The following is a 24,911-nucleotide window of genomic DNA, read 5'->3' as shown; positions in this document are numbered from 1 at the left end:
ACCCAATTAAGTCTAACATAGTCAGTAGAGACCAGGAAGACCGCACTTCTAGGTCTACACTGCTGTTTATGTTATTCCTATGCGCAGGGCCTATAGGGAAAATAGGACCTACACTACAGCATCGGGAGGACAGCTGGATTCGTAAAAAAGCCTTGTGTGTACTGTAAAATTTCTTATTTTACTATTGTGTGAGCACAGAGGACATATAGCACTCTTTAATGTAATTTGATTTTCTTATTAGCTCCAAGCATCATTTATATTATGCATTTTCTCTGATTCATGACAGATATTGTAAAATAAATACATTTTGTAATGAACTTTGAACTAAGTAATCTAACTTATGTTTCCCTAATTAAATTATTTGGTCTCAGAAATGTATTTACTGATTGTTTAATTTCACTTCCCTTAAGGACTGAGTCAATCTGTGAAGCATTGATCTTTGCATATACGTTTATACCCAGGTTCTCCTTGGCATATTAGGTTGCTCTTGTGTACTATATATATTAAAGTTTACCCCTTTATAATCACTTCTCAGTGCCACAAAGAGGATATACTTAGATCTGTGCCCCTTCAAGGCGCTTCCGCTTCAATGCTGCTGAGAGAAAGGATGCTCCTGAGATCTCATCTTAGAGAGCGAGGGTTGAACAAGGAGTTGGTCACGTTCCAATTGTCTCTTCACCCTTAAACCCCTTGGAAAATTGTGTTCCTGCAAAGTAGAATATTCTACATTATGGACACCAGGACAATTATTTTTTTGGTCGTAAATATTCTATAACAGTATATTTTATCACATACCAGGAACTAACATTCTCATTCACTATTTATTCATTCGAGCAGATTTTGCTGCAAAATCAAAGCGCTCTGAGATCTCCCATCATTGCTGCCCAAACAGTGGAAGCCACTCAAACAACAATTCCCTGGGTGTCTCTCTTTAGTGATGTCAGCCTCTCTTTAATGTTTGACCTGGATCCAGTGTGGAACTGAGAAGTCATCCTTGAGCACTTGCTGTTGCTCGATGCGCTTCATCGCTTGACATCCTATTGTCCTGAGCTGATCTCTCCAGGAACATCACACCTTATAGATGACAAAGGATGACCCAAACTTTTAACAGGTGTCGGGCGTCTGACTACGCCCGGAGGAGGACATTCACTTCTTTTTTGGGACGTTTCAGATTTGGTTGCAACCATCCTTGGTGCTTCCACCCAAGAGAAGGAAATCTTCACAGTACAACACGCGAGGGTCGGATGGATCTGACGGAGGATACCCCATGTAGAGGGTCCTGCTAGGAGAAAGATCAATATTATCTAGCATTGTTCACTGTGCTATTTGAATACAAATACATGGTGTTGAGTGTTGGTCTTCAGATGTCTTTTAAGAATGGGTTCTATTATTTTATAAAGGACCGCTCTATAGGAATCAACAGAACACAGGTCTGTTGAATTATTGACTCTTCATTTGATGGGCACAGAAAACTGTTGCAACTAGTCAGCTGTCTCCATTGTGGTCTGTCAGGTCACTCTGTTGCTGCTCCCCCACCCCCCAGAAGACACTCTCCAGAGTCTAAACTCTCTTCGCATCCTTCTCACAGACCCAGTGTGCCTCTGTGAGGCAGCTTTCAGAATTGGTCGATGTCTTCTTCGTGCCTCCACAGCTCCCTTCCTCATTGGCGCCGGTACCCTGGAACCTGTTAAGGAAAACATGACAGAGTCAGGCCAGGATTTTGTAACTCCCAGGCTGCTAAATATTTCAGATCTGGCTATTTCAATGAAAAAAAGGTTTTAGAGCACCTAACATGGGTCAAACTGAGATAACTTAATCTTGATGTCATAGTCGGGAGTTCAAAGTTTGACAAACCGTTTGCAAGTATCCTTCAAAAGTGTGCCAGGTGAAGAGAGGAACCTAGAAACTCCACAGTCAACCTCCTCTCTCTCAGTGACAAGAATGGAATGGGCCCTGGAATGTAATTGGTGGAGGGATGGGCCGAACTAACCAATAGGGCAAGCTGGCAGTGTCAGAAGGGCTGATCTCACAGGTCAGAGTGTGGACTGTGTTTTTTGACTGTTCGTAGGCCGTTTTAGTGGTCTGGTGGGCCAGTATTTTTTGTTGACTTCCTTTATATATCCACAAGCATTGACTGCAAAATGAATAAAGTCTCCCATACCTTGCAAAATATCTATACAGCATGTCTTTTCAAGTTCTCACCTGTCCTGATTGTCAAAGTGGCCAACTTTTTTTTATGTCTGATTCACTAATTTGAGACACTTTTACTTTGGGGCCTGAATCAATTTTCTGTCGCAGTCCATCCTGCTGGTGGGTGAGATGGAGAGAGAGAGGGGTGCACTGAGAAAGAGTCAGTGGAAGGGAGAGGGCCTTGTGTCCTACTTCATAATGGCCACATGTGAGAATCACAATGCAGGAAACTGAGAGGAAAACCCAGAAACTAGGCCCAGACTGGCCACTCTGCGCACTGGGGAATTCTCCAAGGATGAGACACTGCAGATGCACTACACTTCTTTGGATTTCGGCTCTGTTTCACTCTCAGGGTCTGTAATCTTAACCCCTCCCTCCCGCTCATCCTGGCAGTCGAAAACAAGTCAGTGGCGTAACAATAGTCCCCGCGTTGCGCGGTGGGGCAGATCTCCAAGGCACTCCCTTTGGCACTGTGCGGGGGCGGACGACCCCTGGACTGAGTGCTCCTGACTGGGTTCGGAGCTTAGGGGGCCCCCTCCATGCACTTTGAGGTGTTAGCTGAGAGCCTTTTAGCTTTGTCAATTCTTGTTTTGTTCTGTCATGGTGTCTGGATAGCTTTATTATTATGGAAGATGCTGAGACTGCATCAATCTACATAACATAATAAAATAATATTTATAATGATAATTATACAATTATTATTACATTAATGATGTTGGCTAAGAGCAAAAAATAATTCTAGTCTCAAAAGCAGTAGATTGCCGTGGCAGTCCCTGTCACATATTGGAACTATTTTGTGTGTGGATTTCTCCTTGTGAAAAGGTAGAATGCTGTCAATCACAGTGAAGCCAGCCAATGGACGAAGTGGGCTGAGTCAATGTGCCCATGCTTTATGATCCAGTGGGCAGCACAAAAATGTGAATGACACAATACCAACAACCAATGGATAACAAGACTTGACTGAAAGCCTCTATAATTGAGTACATGAAATATATAACTTTAGTAAAAGTTAAAGGCAAAGCCTAAAAACAAGCATTTGCAATGCAATCAGTTTCGCGATTTATCACATTTAGGGTAGAGGTATGAAATGGGGAGACCAGCTGTGTTGAATAAAAATCTAACACAGTTTGGGTAGACTTTTAGAACAGTGCTTGGGGTAGTGTGAGAGAGGGAGAGGAGAGAGTTCTGCAGAAGGACAGAAGTGGGAGGTAATGGGATAGCATATATAGAGATCTACAGGGAGTTTGAAGGATAGAAGTTAGTTAAAAAGAGATAGGAGTGAGGAACAGGAGAAACTAGAAGAAAGAGATAGAGTTTTGGGTTGGAGGATAGGTGTTTGTTTTCACGATAGTTCCGAAAGAGGCCTCTGAGGCCTACAAAAAAGATGGGCGCGGTAGCCGCATTTGAGTAGATGTTGAACTGCGCATGCGTGCCTAAAAGGTCTGAACAGCGAAGAGCAAGCTGACTGTGCTCGGATGAGAGGTTCAAGGCCGCAATGTCCTAAGCATCAGGACGACTACCAAAGACTGCGGATGCTAAACTATGAGAAGCGTATGGGAAAGCAGAGCTATGTTGCAAATCAAGAAAACGTGCAAACCTAAATGATGGAATACAATAGACTTTTTAGACATTATCAGAATGCAATGACACTTGTCCAGCAATGGTGGGCCAAAACCCACCTACTGTTAATTTGACCAATCAGTGTTCAAGTTGATGACAGCATGAAGAGTTTTAGTTAGTTTTAGCTAGCAAATTAATATATAAAAACCCCTGGTTCTGTGGGGAGAGGAGAAGCTTTTCGATTTCCTGGGGAGATGCTGCTAGACTTCCCTTGGGTGTAAGACTTTAACTGTGTGCTTATTTTTCCTTTTGCAAGATTAATTGAGCAGATGAGGGTGTTAGGTTAGGGACGATAGAGAGGGAATGGAACTATCTGTCTTTTAAAATAATATCTTGCTGATTTGTTATGCTGAACTTAAAATGCTTAATTTCTCTGAACTTTCCCTTTGAATAAAAGCTAACCTTTGAAATAAAGAATGTATTTTAATTTTTAATTGAAATAAAGTCTTGATAAATACTAAACGTCAGATATACTAAAAGTTTGTTTTTAAATAAATAGAAATGGAAAATTAAAAGCTGGTCTTTGTTTACCTACGCCTATTTCTTTACTAACAGATCCATTGCCAAATGGTGGTGTGTCTGAATAAATTGTCATTAAATGATTAAGCCATGGTAAAATGTTATTCTGCAGATGTAAATAATTGAATACTTTTGATTTAGACATTCCGCCAATGTTACAGCGAGTACTCTTATGTGATCACTGAACCCTGAGATAGGATTGAGTGCAGTGTAATGGGCCCCACTGTTGATTGAAATGAGAGATTGAACATTTCAGGGTGATGGAGTTAGTGATTTAAATATACTTTTGGAGTACCGCTGCAGCACTATTTGCACATTATCTACCCGAAGGTTTCAGAACACTTTACATGCGATAAATAATAAAATGTAATAAAACTTACCTTGGCTTGTTTTTCCCGCTTTTCTTAAGTCCCGACTCGAGAATGCAGACTCCCGACTAACGCCGTCCTGGATTTTGAATTTGTATGACGTCTGGGCTCTTGTCAACAGGAAGGCTGCAGGCAGCCTCCCTCCCCTGCACCGCAGCCAGCGCTGTGATTGGTTTGGCCGGCTGCCCCAACCTTGTCATTTCTCTCTGTATGCTGCAGCATACAGAGAACAGGGAGAGTGGGAGGTGTTACTCGAGGGCAGGGGGGAGTGGCTTGCCCACTGTTGTTAATACTGTCTATTTGGGCAGCCTCTCAGTATTAACAACAGTGGGCAAGCCGCTCCCCCCTGCCCTCAAGTAACACCGCCCACTCTCTCAACCAGGGAACTTCTGCTTTCTCGCCGTGCGAGAAGGCAGAAACAAATGGTAGTTATTACGGTAATAACTACCATTTGTTTCTGCCTTCTCGCACGGCGAGAAAGCAGTGGGGCGGTGCCCAAATGCCCCCATGGACGAGGCGCCACTGAAAATTATAGTTACGCGTGAGACATGTTAGCATTGTGTGCATTTTTGAAGCGGCACCATGTGGCGTAAATAATCAAAGGTAGATACATGGATGTGTGAGCCGTTTCCCTTCCCGGTATAATAAATCTGCCAGCACTATTTCATCGCCACCAAAGCTTTGTGCCTTCGAGTAAGAATTTAAATTAGAAAATGTAATGCGAATCCTGCGAAGATGTAGATAGGAGTTCAAGAATCTACATTAAACTGACAAATCAACGCCTAATCTGCTTTAAAGCTTGATTTTTACTCTTTGATGTAAAATCCAGACGCATAGGTACCATTACGGGTTCCTTTTTAACAGAGAATTAAGAAAATGCAGTATGCATAGAATTTAAGGCAGTGTAAGAGAGCTGTTTGTATTGCGCATGTCATTAGGACAGGCCAGGTAAAATATAGTGCAAAGTCACCAGCCATTCATGGGACAAACAATCCGCCAGGGTTGCGCTATGGCCTCCACGCCCTTCTCACTATATATTAACGGGATAGTTGGACGCATGTTGTCAGAATCAGTAGATGCCCCCACTTTGGCTGGAAAGAAAACCTTGATTTTATTAGTTGCGGACGATACTCTTATTATATCAAAAACACCTAGTGGCCTTCAGCGAGCGCTGAAGATTTTTCCTGATTTTTGTTCCGACCATGGGCTGGAGGTAAATGTGGCAAAAACCAAACTCATGGCGTTCAACCCACACAAGAATTTCAAAGACAATTTTATTATGAAAGGGTTAAAAGTGGAAATGGTCTCGGATTTTATTTATTTGGGTATCCATGTGGCCAAGGACATCAAGTGCGGGAAACATGTTGAAATGGCAGCTTTGAAACTTCGCCAAAATGCGGGAGCCGTAGTCACTGAGTATAAGAAATCACTGACTAAGCCAATACAGCCAGCCCTCCTAGTGTATGAGGCAAAAGCCCTAAGCGCTGCACTATATGGTGCCGAGATTTGGGGATATGATACCCTGATACCCCTAACACTTGCTGAGAATACATTTTTGCGTAATCTTGTTAATCTACCCAAGAGCACACCAATGAAACCACTGCGATATGATTTAGGCCTTGGTAGATATGGCTAGATTGCGCCCAATTTTATACTGGTGGCGGATATGGGCAACTCCTGAACTTGCCCACTATGCCCAGGGTTTTTTGGATGTTATTAAAAATGATCATTTCCATAAGATAACCTGGTTAAAGAATCTTCCTAAAAATCTAACAGGTATGGGTATGAATGGGTTGTGGGAGAACCCCGAATTAGTCCCATTCCCATCGAAGGTTATACTAAAAGAAAAATATTGGGAAATGATTGCCTACCAAAATTGGAATACCGCTGATCCCTTGTCCATGGAGGGTCGTTTCCTGGAATGTAAAGTTGCTCCTAAATTGAAGCCATACTGGAATGGTATAACAAAACTGGGGTATAGAAAGCTCTATTTTCAACTTAGAGCGGGGTCACTTCCGATAAGATCATTAACAGGAAGGTGGTCTTCAGGAAGTTCAAACATGTGCCGGGCTTGTAAGACTGATAATGAGACTATTGCCCACCTCCTTTTTGTATGTAAAGCCTATAGCACCCCGAGACGAGTATGGTTAAAAGCTGTCTGCAGACTCCTAGGCACAAGGGATAGTGCGGTGGCACTAAGACTAATTTGCACTAGCACTTTGCCCGTCATTTCATATGCAGCTGCAAAATATCTAGGATGGGCTTGGGCTATTATGAAATTTTTTTTATTATGATTAATTTGCTCCCTTTTAGCTGGTTTAAGATTTTAGAAATGTTAATAAAACGTATTGAATTTATGTGTAATGTAAATGAAAGCTTTTATGATCTTTATAAATACATGAACTCAGAGATTGTTTTAAAAGTGTAATTTCGTGAAAATGTCTCACTTGTATTTTTAAGCATATGTGTTAGCTAGCTATTGTTAATCGAAATGATTCTGTATTAGCAAATGGTGGTTTTAATAATTATGCTTTTATGAGTTTTTTTATCTCGAATAAAGCTAACTTGAATTGTATTGCGCATGTCATTACAGGCCAGGTAAAATATAGTGCAAAGTCACCAACCACTCATGGGATGAACAATCATTGAAAATGCAATAGGACTTGGATATACCCGAGACCTATTGCATTTTAAATGGACTGTGGGAGGGAACGTGGAGAGACGGGGAAACAAAACAGTTTTACTAGTTAAAGGGCTGATAGCCTCGTAAGAGGAAAAATTACGCCTTGGTAGTTAGGAGGCGGGACTAAGACACCAAAAACCAATCAAAATGCAGGATTTTTCATTGTAGCCAATCAAATTTATGGCCGGGAAGTGGGCGGAGCTTCCCCCACTATACTGTATACAGCATCTCTCGACGAGACAGGGCATAGGCGAAACCTAATAATTTATTTATTTATTTATTTATGGAGCTTATAGAGCGCGCAGCTACCTCCGATGGAGGTGTCCCGGCGCTAAGATTACATGACTGTCCCCATGAGGAGTAACCAAGATCATATCTCACAGAGGAAATGGGAAAAGGTGAGAAGCTGACAGTTCCAAGTCCTACCGCCTAGTAAACAGCCAGGTCTTGAGTTTGCGGCGAAAGGCTGGCTCAGATTCGCAGAACCTGAGATCAAGGGGGAGGCTATTCCAGAGCTTGGCGGCAGTGACGGTGAAAGATCTGCCGCCAGTCCGAGAAAGCCTGAATCTAGGAACCAACAGAAGACGAAGGTTATTGGATCTGAGATGTCTGGCTGAAACAGAGATCTTGAGACGCTTTTTCAGATAAAGCGGGCCAGTACCATGAATAGCCCGAAATGTCAGGATCAGAATTTTAAAGTCTATGCGTCGTGAAATGGGAAGCCAATGAAGTTCTTCTCGGTAGGCTCTGACTGAAGTACGGGCAGGGATGTTACCGATGAGCCGGGCTGCCGCATTTTGGACTATTTGCAGGCGGTCAATAAGATAGTGCGGGGCACCTGCATATAGACTATTAGCATAGTCTAGATGGGTGGTGATAAGGGCCTGGACTACGGTTTTGCATGAGGATTGAGGGAGGAAGGGGAAGATTTTTCTGATCATGCGAAGTTTAGAGAAACAGGCCCCTACCACTTTGTTAACTTGGGCATTTCCGGACAAAGAGTTGTCAAAAATGAAGCCCAGGTTACGAGCTGCCTTCACGGGAGAGGGTGGGGGATTCAGAATGGTAGGCCACCAGAGGGTTGCAGGGGGGGGGGATTTTTTACTGAAAAAGAGAACCTCGGTTTTGTCGGTGTTAAGGGCAAGATGGTTGGCTGACATCCAGGAGCATATGTTACCAAGGCAGTTTCTAAAGTTGGAAAAGAGGGAGTCAGAATGGTCTCGAAAGGAAAAGATAAGCTGAGTATCGTCAGCGTAGGAGACCACCCTGACGCCCCAGGATTCAACTACCTTGGCCAGAGGAGCCACATAAGCATTAAACAGTAGAGGGCTCAAGGCAGAGCCCTGGGGCACTCCACACAGGAGGGGTTTGTCCTCGGATTCAATGCAGCCAGTGCAGGTCACATTGGGCCTCTTCCGGACTGGCTGCACCACTGACAGCTGCACCCCTGAGGGCTGCATCCCTGAGGGCAGCCCCACTGATAGGTGTATCCATGAGGGCAGCACCACTGACAGTTGAATCCCTGAGGGCAGCACCACTGACAGCTGCATCCCTGATGGCAGCACCACTGACAGCTGCATCCCTGAGGGCTGCACCACTGACAGTTGCATCCCTGAGGGCTGCACCACTGACAGTTGCATCCCTGAGGGCTGCACCACTGACAGCTGCATCCCTGCGGGATGCACCACTGACAGCTGCATCCCTGAGGGATGCACCATTGACAGCGGCATCCCTGAGGTATGCACCACTGACAGCTGCATCCCTGAGGGCTGCACCACTGACAGCTGCATCTCTGAGGGCTGCACCACTGACAGCTGCATCTCTGAGGGCTGCACCTCTGACAGCTGCATCCCTGAGGGCTGCACCACTGACAGCTGCATCCCTGAGGGCTGCACCACTGACAGCTGCATCTCTGAGGGCTGCACCTCTGACAGCTGCATCCCTGAGGGCTGCACCACAGACAGCTTCATCCCTGAGGGCTGCAACATTGAGCGCTCCACCCACGAGGGGTGCACAACTGACAGCTGCATCCCTGAGGGATGCACCCCTGAGGGCAGCACCACTGACAGCTTCATCCCTGAGGGCTGCACCATTGAGCACTGCACCCCTGAGGGCAGCCCCACTGATAGGTGTATCCATGAGGGCAGCACCACTGACAGTTGAATCCCTGAGGGCAGCACCACTGACAGCTGCATCCCTGATGGCAGCACCACTGACAGCTGCATCCCTGAGGGCTGCACCACTGACAGCTGCACCCCTGAGGGCTGCATCCCTGAGGGCAGCCCCACTGATAGGTGTATCCATGAGGGCAGCACCACTGACAGTTGAATCCCTGAGGGCAGCACCACTGACAGCTGCATCCCTGATGGCAGCACCACTGACAGCTGCATCCCTGAGGGCTGCACCACTGACAGTTGCATCCCTGAGGGCTGCACCACTGACAGTTGCATCCCTGAGGGCTGCACCACTGACAGCTGCATCTCTGAGGGCTGCACCACTGACAGCTGCATCTCTGAGGGCTGCACCTCTGACAGCTGCATCCCTGAGGGCTGCACCACTGACAGCTGCATCCCTGAGGGCTGCACCACTGACAGCTGCATCTCTGAGGGCTGCACCTCCGACAGCTGCATCCCTGAGGGCTGCACCACTGACAGCTGCATCTCTGAGGGCTGCACCACTGACAGCTGCATCCCTGAGGGCGGCACCACCGTCAGCTGCATCCCTGAGGTTTGCACCTCTGACACCTGCATCCCTGAGGGCTGCACCACAGACAGCTTCATCCCTGAGGGCTGCAACATTGAGCGCTCCACCCACGAGGGGTGCACAACTGACAGCTGCATCCCTGAGGGATGCACCCCTGAGGGCAGCACCACTGACAGCTTCATCCCTGAGGGCTGCACCATTGAGCGCTAGACCCCTGAGGGCTGCACCACTGACAGCTGCATCCCTGAGGGCTGCACCATTGAGCACTGCACCCCTGAGGGCTGCACAACTGACAGCTGCATCCCAGAGGACTGCACCATTGACAGCTGCACCCCTGAGGGCTGCACCCCTGAGGGCTGCACCACTGACAGCTGCATCCCTGAGGCTGGCACCATTGAGCGCTGCACCCCTGAGAGCTGCACCACTGACAGATGCATCCCTGAGGGCTGCACCACAGACAGTTGCATCCCTGAGGGCTGCACCACTGACAGCTGCATCCCATAGGACTGCACCCCTCAGGGATTAACTTTAACTTTAACTTAGAGACAGTCACGAGCTTCACTTCCATTGACATTGCAGCTGTCATAGGTTACTGAGTCTTATCTACGGGATGGTCATTGCATGTGTGGAAAAACTTTACTCCGGAAATGTCCGGTTTCATCGCCTTCAAAGGCTTAGTTTAAGTTGTCTTTATTCTGTCCCATCTCTAGTCTGGCCACACCTTCATTCTGCACCCCTATAAAGGCACTTCTTTAAGAGTTCCTCAGTGGAATGTGTTTCCTCGTCCTCTGCTTGCTATTAATTCTCTGATGTGTTCTCCTTCATAGTTGGCAGACAGGCGCACGGTGAGACTAGAGGATTGAGGCATAGTTATTTTGTGCGTGTATTCTGAAGGCTGCTTTAATGCATATGTTCACTAGGAGTGGTTTACAAAAATATATTCACCTTCTGCATTGCATTGTATTGTATGGTATTGTAGAAGCCTGGGGAAAGCTCCTCATACCCCCAACAATGCTTGAGATGTCTTTTCATCGCCAGAAGCACTCTACTCTTTCAGGTGTGTATGGGTGGAAGACTGTGGGTGTGTACTGTGGCCAGTGTAGGAAGACTGTTGGTGTCATGAGGACTGGAATGGTGTTCTTGCCATGAGCCGTGTACATGCTTTGGACAGAGCATGGAGTGGAGCAGAGTGAAATGAGAGTCTCGTACTGTTATGAACACCACCATTGTGTTTTGTTGGAAAGCGGTGGGAATCCATGTGCTTTAAGTTGGAGTGTTTTGTATTAATGTGGGATGACTAGAATATAGTAAATATTGTGAGGTGACAATCGTGTTGCCGTTGTAAATGTTGAGCTAAGTGAAAAGAAGTGAGTATTGGAGTCGCTTATGTATAGACATAGCATCGTGTTTGGTTCGCAAAGGAGTTCCTAGTATAGATTATGGGGGGGCGTGTTTTGATGTCATGATTACCACAGGTGACTTTACTGTGTCACTTATGCCGTAAAGAAGCCGGTGTGCCAATGCGCAGTGGGTATGTAACCTCCACGCATATTACCAAGGACACCTCACTCATGTTATTCACCGCGGTTACTGACTGTGACCCCTCTATGCTGTCACCATGCTGACCACTATACAAACAAGCACTGGCGTTGCCAATAGGTCTCGCAGTAGGAAAGTTGGAGCTATTGGTTTTGTAAATGACATTTTATATTTATATATTGTTATTGACAATGCCAGTGCTTGTTTTAAAATGTTTAGGAAGAAAGGCTGGCTGCGAGGGGTGTTGTCCCACTTAGGACTGAGATTCGGCGAGTCCGGCTTCATCTGTCGTGTTGTCCGTCTGCACTTCTACCTAGTGTAGGCGTTTGTCTGTGGGCCTGCAGTCTGACCTCTTAGGGTGAGTGTTCCGAGTGAGCATGCTTCATCATCCAGCTTTGCTAGTAGTATCAGTGAGGGACCCCGGTGCCCACTCTGAGAACATGAGAACTCCCCTCTGAAGCGCAAGAGTAGGGACAGTGTGTGTGGGGAGGGGGGAGTCTCTCCTAAGAAGAGCATGGGGTCACTGTCACTCACTCATCTTTGTACTAAGGAAGCGCTGCACAGAAGCACGCGCGGGAGTTCACTGGTCGTTTCCTCACACCCCTCTATCTGGTGTCTCTGATACACAAGGGTTAGCTATAATAACTACAGTAGTTGCACCGGGGGCTGGGGGTGGGTAAAGGGGCATGGGGAGGGGGGCGATTGTGCCCCAAGTAGAGCTGATGGAAGGGACAATTTTCCTATAACTACTTATCGTACAACGTAGGCTGCGTCTAGCGATAGCTCTGCTGTCTGGGGCCTGCGACGTTGGTGAACCACAGCAAGTACATGCAAGTGCATCAGTGAGGAGGATGCGCGCATGCGTGCTCCTGTTTGCGATCAGATAGTTAGTTAATCGCAGCACGTAAGGAAGTGTATCAGTGGGGAGGATGCGCGCATGCACAATTTGGCACTGTAAAACAAACACGGGCCAGTGAGGTTTGAAAATCTATGTGTGTCCTTCTTGGCACAAGAGGGCAGAGGCAAAAACAGAACCTCGGAGCTGCCATAGCGAAGTTGCTCCGTCTAATGTGAGACTCCAATAGACATTGCGGGCTAATAGAACAAAACCGCTTTGTACTCTGGGTCTTGCAGTTTCCCAGGCAACCTCATAAGTATGGACTTAAAACAACAACACATATTAAACAAGCAGGGCAACATTTGCAGGGAACGGTGGAGGCAGGGCGGGGGAATGTGACGTCAGGGAAACTGATACAGGAGGGCACTGAAAGTAAGGCCGGCCTGTGGCCGGCCATGAATAATTAGGGGAGGAGAGGCCGGGAAACTGAAAGTGCGGCCGGCCTGCGGCCGGCCATGAATAATTAGGGAAGGAGAAGCTCTTTGATGTGCTGTGCTGGGCGTGAATGCGCGTGCTTGTTGCTCACGTGATTCACGTGAACTTCAAGAAAACCGCGGCTGAAAGCCCTTGATTTGACGAGGATTTTGCCGACATGAATTCTCGCTCCGCTCAATGCGCTTGCGCGCATTCACAGGTCGCCAGACCTAAAAACGAACTGGTAGTAGTGTTCCCTAACAGGGAGGTACCGCACATCGAAGCATTAGTCAATGTAAAGTCACAAACATTCAGAGCGCTGTAGAGTGAAAAATGCTGTAAGTACAGCACGGGTGCTATAAAGACCAGTGCCACTTACTACCAAGAAGTGGTGATAGCAGGTCGAAACGAGCTGCTGTTACAAACATCCAAAGAAGAAGGCCAGCGAAACACTCCCCAATACTAATAGTACAGAGTCTTGACAATCACAAGAATATTAATTTAACCCAATCAGTGTTGTTTGCATCAGGACAAGATGATCAAATCACGATGTTTGGATGTGTGATTTTCTTTATTCTTTGTTCGTATTAGTCGTAAAATGCAGCCAACACGTGGGACTTTCTCAAGGCAATAAGGTGGTCCATAAACATCATTCGGGGTCACGTCCCAATATTCCACTCGAATCGCAGTAAAATAGAAGCCAAATCATGTAGTGGTATATCAAGGGCTGGGTCAGTCTGGCCCTAATATAGAGATATCACAAGTAGATGCACAGTAGGGGAACTGAGCTCCTTTATTGTGTATAGCCCCTAATAGTACAAGTCTCCACTCTGGGCGCAACATATAACTGCTCCTGGATAAACCTCTGTATAACCAACGCGGATTGTCATCCAAAATCCGTAGAAATTTAGTTCCCAAAGACGACAAATAGTTAAATAGCGTGACCAGTGCAGTAAAAGTCACTCCTTATAGTCAAGGTATGATCTTCAGTCTGTCGTAATCTCCAAAAGTACAGGTCACAAACGCCTGATAACGCGGCTCCCCCATGCTGACCACTGTCACACTGTCAATGGTGGACGGCAAAGGTAAGGGGTCATAGTTTGGAAGATGCACATAGCCTTGGTGTGCTTCAAGTGCATGAGATCTCCGAGAGTTAAAAAACTGAGCAAATTCAACTGCTGAAGAAATTCGCGAGGTGGTGACTTGTAACACCCTCATGTTTGTGACCTGAGTCAATATGCAAAGCCGTAGCCCATTCAGATGTCTGCCCCCTAGTGGCTCCAGCAGTACATGTTCTCAGGACTTTCTCCACCGCCTAACCAGTTTGAACGCTGGTAAAAGAACACATACATGCAAATCCTCATCCCATTGGCTCCTAGGACGCCAGTTTGGTAAATCTGACCAACGGCTGAAGCCTTGCAAAAGTACTTACCAGTCACTGTTTAACACAGAGCCGTTCACCCAGGTCCACTTCCTGCCAGGACACGTGAGGAAAAGCCCGAGCCAGACCAGGTTACTGTGTTTAACAGTGCTGCGCACAAAATTCTGGGAACACAATAAAAGTGCAAGAGATTAATACTGGCAAATTGCACATTTTGATCTTTTTCCTCGTTACACTTTATATATCTAGAGTTACACCTTTCTGTTACGTTAAGTAGAAATATATTCTTAAATTAAAAAAGAAAGCAAACATCTAATGTGTCTAAAGATAATGTGGCTATCATCAGAATGACAGTAATGTCTGCAACAGTCATAATACCATAACATACCTTTTTAGGTCTCGCTACGACGAACGCGTGTTCTCGTATCGAAAACTATAGTCGGCGTCTCAGCTCAAAAACCAGTGTTTCGACAAGACCTGGCCGCGCGCAGCATTTCCCTATAGGATAACGTTGTGCGCAGCCAGGTCTTTTCTCCACATCATTGCAGAAAGGACCGGATCGCGTCGCTCGCCTCGTGCAATGCAGGGGGAGTCTGCAGAGAGGCACGCGGTGCTGATAAAAGCTTCGCTGACGTGCTCTTTTTCTGGTCGCCCTAACCTTGAGCGGCCCCCTCCTTCCTGTTGCTGGTTGTCTATTGGAAGCATTTCTGTAGCAACTCCTTCCCTTTCCATAAACAATCTCAATGTGCTGCTTTGGGTTGTATAATTTTACTCAGATGATGTTCAGCGTGGTACTACACTCAATTATGGGTACTGGTAACTGGTAGTCTGACTGTGTGAAATCTGACAAATTCGATGTACATAGACAGCATTCATTCCCCTTCTTCTCCCACTCCTCTCCTTGTGAGCACCATGGATACTGTAAATTATTGACTATATCACCCTGCCAGTAAGAACCCGTACCCCTGTGTATATGCACGGCCATTCTAGGCACCATGGCCCTTTTTACCCATTAGACTCCCCAGCTTCCCTCCTGCGCGTATCTTGCACCCCCTCTCTCATGTATAGGCCATGAAACCCGCTCCCTTTGCGCGACCCTGATGTGAAAGGTAACCCTCCTGCTTGACCCAGGCCTTCTCCATTCCCCTCTCGAAGAAGCATCCTTCGCCTCAGCTGACACGGCCCCCCCCCCAATTGTATCTGGCTGCCCCTGTTCCCCCATGTACAGGTCGTAAGATCTCTCTCTCTCTCTCTCTCCCTCTCTGCGCGGCTCTGGTCCTGCACGCACCCCGTCCCCCCTCCTTCTCCTCACATGAACAAGTCATAAACCCTCTTCTTCCGCAAAGCCTTGTCCTTGAGAGTCACGGCCGCGCCTGACCAGCACCTCCTTCCCTTCCATGAATGCCCCTCTGTTGACGAGCCCTCCCTCCGCGCTCGATTGTCCACGCAGACCTGAATACCACTCCTTTGACGACCCCTTCCCCCGAGTCCGGCTGACCACACATGTCCGAGGCCATCGCCTAAGCCAGGAGATACCATTTACTGCCCTTATTGTATGCCTAGCCACCCCACCCCCTGGGCCATGATCAGGCGCACACATCCTACGACACACTCAGCTGCATGATTGCCCTCCCCTCTTATCAGCAGGTCAAGGGTCCCCATTGTGAATGTATGTGGAATAGGATCATCACGAGGATTATAGGAATGTTTCCCTTTTGCGACACATTGACCTGATTGTACCATCAAATGTTCTGCAAATGTATAAAAGCCGGAGTCTCACGCTCACTTGTTAGAGCACCTCCCGAAAGACACTGTGTTTCGTGTCCGAAATGACATGCTCTCCTCATGAGAAATAAACTCTGTTCTTGATTCCTGCTCCCAGCGCCCGTCTCTTTATTTTGGTAATTATTCGGAATGGGAACTGAGAGGCGGTTTGCGCCAGCAGCCTGGGCATCGATAGAATTATGGGCTCACTTTCCACAATTGGCGTCCCAACGCGGGGTCCATCAGTGACATAGGGTTCGGTAAGAGAGATCCAGACGAAAAAGTGAACGTCTAAAATGATCGGGGTATGCCTGCCTTGAGAGGGCCCTAGCCCGGCTGCCGATCGACAGAACTTCACCAATTCTGAACGGACCTCTCTTGAGTGACCTATTGTCCTGACTGGAATCCCACAGGAATGCTACATGGAGTAAGAGAACGATCGGGCGCTGGAGGAAGGAGTCGAAGAACTGTCCGTATGGTCCGGTCCGGGTAAGATTAAGTAGGGTGTTTTTACGCCTGATTGGTAGGGTGTTTTTACGCCTGATTGGTAGGGTGGCTCTGTCCACCTGATTGATTGATTGTTTGTATTGAAAACCAGTATTTGTATACTGGCATTATTGGTATTGGTCCAGTTAGCTTTGAGGGCTACTTGACATATTGGTTCTCTTGTGAGAACGAGACATTCTCTGTTTGCAAACAGCGGCGAATAGGAACGTCGTCCCTCTTTGCAGATAGAGAAGGGTAGGTAATGCAGACTTTTGTCCCCGTTGTAATCCGTCATGCCTACTTTTCTCCCCACTGAATTGTTTGAAGTCGATTAATAATCGATTGTTGCTCTTTGAGATCTTCCCTGTCCACAAACAGAGATGAATAGGAATATTCTGTTCCCTTTATGGATAGCGAAGGGCAGGTAATGCAGACATTTGTCCCCGTTGTAATCCGTCATGCCTGTTTTTCTCCCCACTGATTGGTTGGTTGCCTGGACATTGTTGTTCCAGGAATTGTTTCGTTTGAGGTATTTTCTATTTGCAAACAACGTAAAATAGAAACACTCTGTCTAGTCTTTGCAAGTAGAAAAGGGTAGGTTATGCCCCTTTGTGAATTCGTCAGTCCTACCCACTCCCCACTGGTTGGTTATTGTGGGGTAGCTCGCATGGTCCGCCCAGGAGACTACTCTTATGGAGGACATATGCTCTCTACTCATGGGCCATTTAGTAGAAATAGACCGACTGGTCCGTCCAGGAGGCTACCCTAGTAAGTGGAAGTACATCGCTCGGTCTGTCCAGGATGATACCCTAAAGAAGGAATATATGTTCCCCTTTTGATCGATAATCTCGTTCCACCCCGGACCATTTATTGGAGGGGACTCGTCTGGTCCGTCCAGATGTACCCCCCTAGTGAAAAGGACACATAAAAATATGAAGTGATCACCGTTCCCTACTAACAAAAAGCTTTAGCTCGAAACACGCTAAGGAAGAGAAAGAAAAATAAAAAGAAATCAGGCTAAGTCAGTAACCCCCTGATGAGCTTTTGACTTCACCAAAAATAAGAAACATTAGAAGTAGTTCGTAATAAGAAATGTAAAAAGGCGAAAAGATTCGACATCAGAACATAGCCACGAGGTAGCTAGGCTTCACTGCCTGTTCCTGTTCCCAACATGTCTGCCTCATTGCCCACCACGCCCAAATAACGGTCACATGAAATAGAAACAACTCAATAGGTACCTACCCCCATTCCGGAAGCTCCCGAAGTGCAACAGGCCCGCGGTTACGCCCATCCGGAGGGCGAGGCCTGGAGGCACGAGGGACTCGCCTGCCCACGGTCAGAAGGAGACGATGTTGGGCAGGCGGTCCAAAAAGGATGACAAGGACCTCTCCGTCTTCTCCCTTCTGCCGCCCTGCAGGCCGCGGGGAGAGAGGGGGCTGTCTTGCCTCGGCCGCCGACCACCCCTCTCTCTCACCCGATCCGGCTCCTGTTGAGGGCCGGAGCCAAGGCGAAACGACAGCGAATCAAGTAGTCCCGCCACATGCCAAATTCACCGCCTGCCTTCATAGGTATAGGCGGTCCAGCCACATTCCACGCTCCCTGGAGAGTTGAAGGTAGTCCCGCCACATGTCGCCGAGGGAAGGGGGGGGGCTGTCTTGCCTCAGCCGCCGACCACCCCCCCCCCCATCATCAATGGCTGGCATGGCCGATGTCGAAAACTATGGAGCCGGGGAACGGCGCAGGGTCGCTGGAAGGGGGAGGTGCCGCGAACGGCCCTCCCCCACCTCCCTCCAGGTGGAGGCTTCCAGCGACACCCCAACGCTCTTCGCTTAAGGGTCAACATCAAAAAGAGGTCCTCTGCCCAGGACGGGCACACGCTCCATATCGCCTCTCCTCGACCTTGAAGATTCTATAAGAGCCGGGGGGCCCCCGACCCCCTGCATGGGTGCCCCCGTCCCCTTTGCTGGGAACCACGACAGCGGTGCTACTCCTGCCGGCACCAGACTCGGATCGGAAATGGCTAAGATACCGCCACGGCACAGGCTTGTTCAGTTCCGGAGGAACACCAGAATGACCCGGTAGGAAAATTGTTGCCGCCCTTCCCACTCTTTGACTCATGGTCCATATTGTTAGACTGTTAACCACATTGCACGAGACTTTCTGAACTGCCAATGGAAAGTTCTGGGCCAACCTTGCGAGACTAGAGACACTCTGACTATGCTAGAACTCGCCTGACCCCACCCAAAATGGCGCCGACGCAGAATGTGACGTTTTTAATGAACTTTGTTGCACCCTGATCGCGCAAGCTTTTTGCACCGAGATATATATAACGTTTGGATAATGAAAGTAAATATGAAGGGTATTGAGTATGTGCTTGAACAATGAATTGACTTAAGGGTGGGTACTGTTTATGAGTTGGGAAATGAATTGGTATAAATGAATGATCATTGGACGATGTATTTATGAACGTATTTAAGATGAATTACTGACATACATCATGCTTGCTCTGTAGGAGAGTTTAATATGATTTTATTGCACTGCCGCACTTTATACAATGAACTGCCACTAGCTTCGTTCTTCCCATGCACAGTTCCAATCTGCTCCGTGGCTAGCCCACCGGGTTGTAGGCCTGTATTTATGTGTCAACCCTCTTTTATTAAAGGTATTTTGGAAACGAAAGCATCATTGTAGCGGATTGCATTAATGAGTTTTGAATGAATTACTACTATGAGCAACAAGAAAGTATGATGAAGGCTAAAGGTTAAAAGGGACCCGATATTTAGCAGCCACACTATGTGTGACAGGCAGCCGGAAAGGTGCTTTAGAAGCCCTGAAACGACACCACAGAAATGCCACCTGGCCGCCACCCTTGTACCCGATCAAAAGAGGTTACGACCAAGTAGCTCATGTCGCACAGATCGTCAACGATTATCTGTCTGACCTCTCTGGTCAAATCTGGGCTTAAACGCCGAGATGGTAAAGAAAGGCGGTACGTGAAGATGGGTCGAGTATGTGGTAAGTAAAAACATTTTCGGGCTACTACATGCTGATGTACTTTGAATGCTGCCACCCCCACCCCTTCTTTTCCCTCCCTTCTGCAGGTCACGTCGGAACGTCGGCTGAAGTGTGGAAGAGCGACGGTCAGACCACCGAAGAAAAAGGAAAAGAGGGAATATGTGTGAAGTCGTTATAACGATAGGTTCTTAAAAGGAAAGACGTAGACTTAACATGACTGTTCTTCCTTAGGACATAGCGACTGAGAGGATGGACTGACATAGAAACTGGACAGGTACTGAATGACGAACAAAATTTTGACTAGAAAGGACGTGTTAAATAATGTAACCGGACGTTTGAATAGGTAGGGAAAGGACAAAGAAAATCGTACGTATAAGGGTTGCCACGGCACCACCCGTCTAGGTAGTTAGAAATGTCGCCGATGTTCAAAATGCACTACTCCCTTTCTCACACTCTTGCAGATATAGCCAAGCTGTCCGACTGTTTTCCCGATCAATACTTGCCGTTGCCTCAGCCTGGAGAACTTCCCACCACAGGAGGGAACAGAAAAATGGTTTAAGATCCAACCATGGGTAACTAGCGTGACCAGGTTAAATTCCGATCAGCCAACGGAGGTGTGAGTATTGGTAATTGGGAACGCTCACAGGCGTGACAAACGAGAAGAAAAAGGGGGGAAAGGCAGAAAGAGCTAAGCACGTAGATAAATAGGATAGTAAAGATATGTAGGATATATATATATAAAAGCAGATGTTGTGGACTAACAATTGTTTCCCGTCTTGTTGTGAATGTCTTGTCTATGTGTAATACATGTGCCGTCTTCCCTGTCTGAGTTTGTGTGTGTGTAACGTACGAATATATGTCTCCCCTCTGTCTATATCTGCATGTTACCTGACCTTTGCTGTTCCGTGTTGTGAACGCACTAAATGACCTATTTTTGTACACGTCTCTCTCTCCACCCTTCTTTCTCTCTCTCTCCTTACATGTCATACGTGTACCGAATGGCTCGTTTAGACTGCGGACGACTCTCACTCTCTTTGAGAGCCTCCCTATTTTCTGTCCATCTTTTTGGTAAAATTGTGCCCCACCGGCACCACTCCGATTTGATACGTATTTGAACACGAAGGTGTTCAGCGAAATTGACCAAAACTAAAATGACTGTATCTTGCCATGTTACTGCCTCTCCTTTCTGCAAAATGAATGAACTTGAATTGGCTAAGAAGGAAAGGACAGGTAAGACGACTAAAGTCCCCCAAATCGGGCCATTTCTAGGGGAACTATATGTCAGTGGCATCCTATGTCTGTTCTTCAGAGACGAACGCCAACGTCTAGATTGACACCCAATACCCAGATTGCCCCACCCCTTTGCACCCAAGCGCAAGCGCCTGAAGCATCCCCGCCCCACTTTTTGATAGAACCGCTTCCGTTGTCCCAGGTATGAACATAATGACCCTGGGTAACTGCTGACCCTTGAGGAAATCTTGTTTTGCCCGACCCCCGATGATGGCATCCCCGCCCTGTCTGAAAATGTTAGCCAAGTCCTGAAGGGAAATGCTCTGTAATATTGAATGCAATGTAACGCACAGTTGATGGAAATGTCATTTATCCTTGCATAAGTTATAAATAGGACAATGAATATACCTGCTATAAACTCAGTAGGAATGCTGACACATGCACTGCTTGGTAATAGACCTCTGACTGTGACCAATGACCATAAGAACTCAAAATGCGAAAAATTGAGGGAGGAATTCACATGCGTAGATATCTTCTTCTGCCATTTCTCTAAAACACTGTCTTGTACTCATTCAAAGATGCACGATCACCGAAGGAGATGGGTCGGATGTGACGTACAGCCTGGCTACAGATCTTGGGACACGTGTGACCTCGACCGAAGGTGGAGCTGCAGAGCAACAAGATACGGACGAGACAGCACTTTCGACGTGGAAAATGAAAAATGACGGGCTGCCCTGAAGCCCTCCGTCTGCTAACCCACGTGTGCCTGGAGTCTCCGTCCCCCTTCTTTGGGCCCGATTGATGGGCCTGCCTGCTTGTTATCCTTTGCTCCCTTGGTCCCTTTTGTGTGTCCCAGGAACTCTGACCCAACTCCGCTTACTCTTTCTCCCATTGACTGTTTGAACGACATCCACCCACCTTCCCACGTGACTTTTTGCCAAAGGAAAGAACTGCAATTTTATGGGAAGAGGGTGTTGCCATAGAACTATAGGTGCCGAGCATAAGGCGCCACCAAACGGACTGTTTAGGGAACAGGACTGTGGTCTAACAGCAGAGGACTGACCGCACCCTGCAACGCGTGAGGATGGAACCGAGCTGGACCCGTAGCTCCATCGCCAGTGCTCAACAGCGCCACCGAAAGTACCCAGATTAGAGCCTACCAGTGATGGCTCGCTGATAAAAAGACACTGTGACGAAAAAATACTGTGCATTGAACTGAATTCCGCTCTCAACTGCCTGGTCAAAACTGTTCATTGGTCACATTTTTTAAGTCAGAAAGCCTTGTGCTATGTAATGCGTTTAACTGTTAGGAACACACCGAAAATGTAATTTCGTATGTACTGCATTCTTCCCTTCACCTTAACTGTCTATGATTGTACGCCACATGTTAGTATCGACAAAGTGCTAATTCGTCATCGATGCTTGCCTGCCTGTAATGTCATCAGCTGTAAAAATGATTGCTGCTATGTAAAAAGGGGCGACTGTGAAATCTGACAAATTCGATGTACATAGACAGCATTCATTCCCCTTCTTCTCCCACTCCTCTCCTTGTGAGCACCATGGATACTGTAAATTATTGACTATATCACCCTGCCAGTAAGAACCCGTACCCCTGTGTATATGCACGGCCATTCTAGGCACCATGGCCCTTTTTACCCATTAGACTCCCCAGCTTCCCTCCTGCGCGTATCTTGCACCCCCTCTCTCATGTATAAACCATGAAACCCGCTCCCTTTGCGCGACCCTGATGTGAAAGGTAACCCTCCTGCTTGACCCAGGCCTTCTCCATTCCCCTCTCGAAGAAGCATCCTTCGCCTCAGCTGACACGGCCCCCCCCCCCAATTGTATCTGGCTGCCCCTGTTCCCCCATGTACAGGTCGTAAGATCTCTCTCTCTCTCTCTCTCCCTCTCTGCGCGGCTCTGGTCCTGCACGCACCCCGTCCCCCCTCCTTCTCCTCACATGAACAAGTCATAAACCCTCTTCTTCCGCAAAGCCTTGTCCTTGAGAGTCACGGCCGCGCCTGACCAGCACCTCCTTCCCTTCCATGAATGCCCCTCTGTTGACGAGCCCTCCCTCCGCGCTCGATTGTCCACGCAGACCTGAATACCACTCCTTTGACGACCCCTTCCCCCGAGTCCGGCTGACCACACATGTCCGAGGCCATCGCCTAAGCCAGGAGATACCATTTACTGCCCTTATTGTATGCCTAGCCACCCCACCCCCTGGGCCATGATCAGGCGCACACATCCTACGACACACTCAGCTGCATGATTGCCCTCCCCTCTTATCAGCAGGTCAAGGGTCCCCATTGTGAATGTATGTGGAATAGGATCATCACGAGGATTATAGGAATGTTTCCCTTTTGCGACACATTGACCTGATTGTACCATCAAATGTTCTGCAAATGTATAAAAGCCGGAGTCTCACGCTCACTTGTTAGAGCACCTCCCGAAAGACACTGTGTTTCGTGTCCGAAATGACATGCTCTCCTCATGAGAAATAAACTCTGTTCTTGATTCCTGCTCCCAGCGCCCGTCTCTTTATTTTGGTAATTATTCGGAATGGGAACTGAGAGGCGGTTTGCGCCAGCAGCCTGGGCATCGATAGAATTATGGGCTCACTTTCCACAACTGGATGATGCTTCTTTCCCTTATGCCTCGAAACTTGCTACTTGAAACTCAATCCTTCACTTATCTGTTATCCCCACACGACCCCTTGGAGCACTTAAGCGCCGTGCACGCACACCATCTACGCTAACAAGAGGACTTCCAATTTTAAAGAAAATCACAGACAAGTTCTCTTTTATTATACTGCGCCGTCATTCAACAGCGCACTTACATGCTGCGTGAAGGAATGTTATTCATCAAAGCCTGAAAGTCACTTCGATTTCCTGGTTACAATTAGTTCGCAACCATCACCCTTACAGTTCAATACTGTGCTCAATATTCACATGTAACTTCAAAAATGACGTCATAATTAACATCATTCTTCACATTTTATCTGCTCCTCTAGTTGCATTTCTTTCCCCGCCCCCCTCCCCGCCACAGCAATGCAGAGAGCTTTTTTTTGTTTTGTTCTGGCCAATGCTTGTTGTCCTTTTAGACGGAGGACCAAAAAGCACCGATACCACACTCAATTATGGGTACTGGTAACTGGTAGTCTGACTGGATGATGCTTCTTTCCCTTATGCCTCGAAACTTGCTACTTGAATCTCAATCCTTCACTTATCTGTTATCCCCACACGACCCCTTGGAGCACAATCACACACAATTTCTCTCTCATTCAACAGCGCACTCACACTCTATGTGTTAGGAATGTTATTCATCAAAGCCTGAAAGTCACTTTGATTCCGCGGTTACAATTAGTTCGCAACCATCACCCTTACAGTTCAATACTGTGCTCAATATTCACATGTAACTTCAAAAATGACGTCATCATTAACATCATTCTTCACATTTCATCTGCTCCTCTCGTTGCATTTCTTTTCCACTGCAAATAAAAATTTTCAAAAACTTGGGCCCTGGGTCATACATCTCACCCCAAACTCCCTTGTCTTTCCTTACGTTTCACTGTGCACGCTGCCTTTCGGATATGTCAGGGCCGTCAGACATTCACAAGCGTCAGGCATCCGCAAGCGTCAGGCATTCACAAGCGTCAAGCATACGCAAACCTCAGGCATCCACAAGCGACAAACATACACAAGCTTCATACATCCTCAAAACTCACAGAAAACACACACACGACCACACACACACACAACACACACACACATGACCACACACACACAACCACACATAAACAGACACACCCACTACCACACACACAACCACCCACACAACTACACACACAACAACACCATCAGTGCACACTTTCACCAGACACTAACAACATCAGTCATAAGTGCACACTTTCAACAAGCACAAACATCAACAGCCGACATTGCACACTTTCAACGGACACAAACACAACAAAAAGTCACTGCACGCATCCACCAGGCACACAACACCATACATCACACCAACACCACACACCATGCTTCCGCCATGCACACACACCACTAGCTGTCAATGCACACTTCCACCAGGCACACAAAACAACAG

At 47.2% G+C, this 24,911-nt stretch overlaps 1 protein-coding gene across 1 annotated transcript in view; it reads right to left on the bottom strand.

The window, feature by feature from the left end:
* Positions 1–229: 229 nt before the first annotated feature.
* Positions 230–24,911, bottom strand: part of LOC147665008 (killer cell lectin-like receptor subfamily B member 1B allele C) — a 189,054-nt gene continuing 164,372 nt past the window's right edge. The window contains exons 5-6 of the mRNA XM_086949823.1: positions 14,367–14,479; positions 230–1,684 (exon numbers count right to left, since the gene is read on the bottom strand). Of these exons, the coding sequence (XP_086805949.1) occupies positions 1,561–1,684; positions 14,367–14,479 (237 nt within the window). The 3' untranslated portion in view covers positions 230–1,560. The remainder of the gene's footprint in view (positions 1,685–14,366; positions 14,480–24,911) is intronic.

This window comes from Lissotriton vulgaris, unplaced genomic scaffold (assembly GCF_964263255.1).
Source record: "Lissotriton vulgaris unplaced genomic scaffold, aLisVul1.2 SCAFFOLD_2525, whole genome shotgun sequence".
In the NCBI taxonomy this organism is placed as follows: Eukaryota; Metazoa; Chordata; class Amphibia; order Caudata; family Salamandridae; genus Lissotriton; species Lissotriton vulgaris.
The sequence above is the reverse complement of the archived record's forward strand: the minus strand, read 5'-3'. Positions and strand labels throughout refer to the sequence as shown.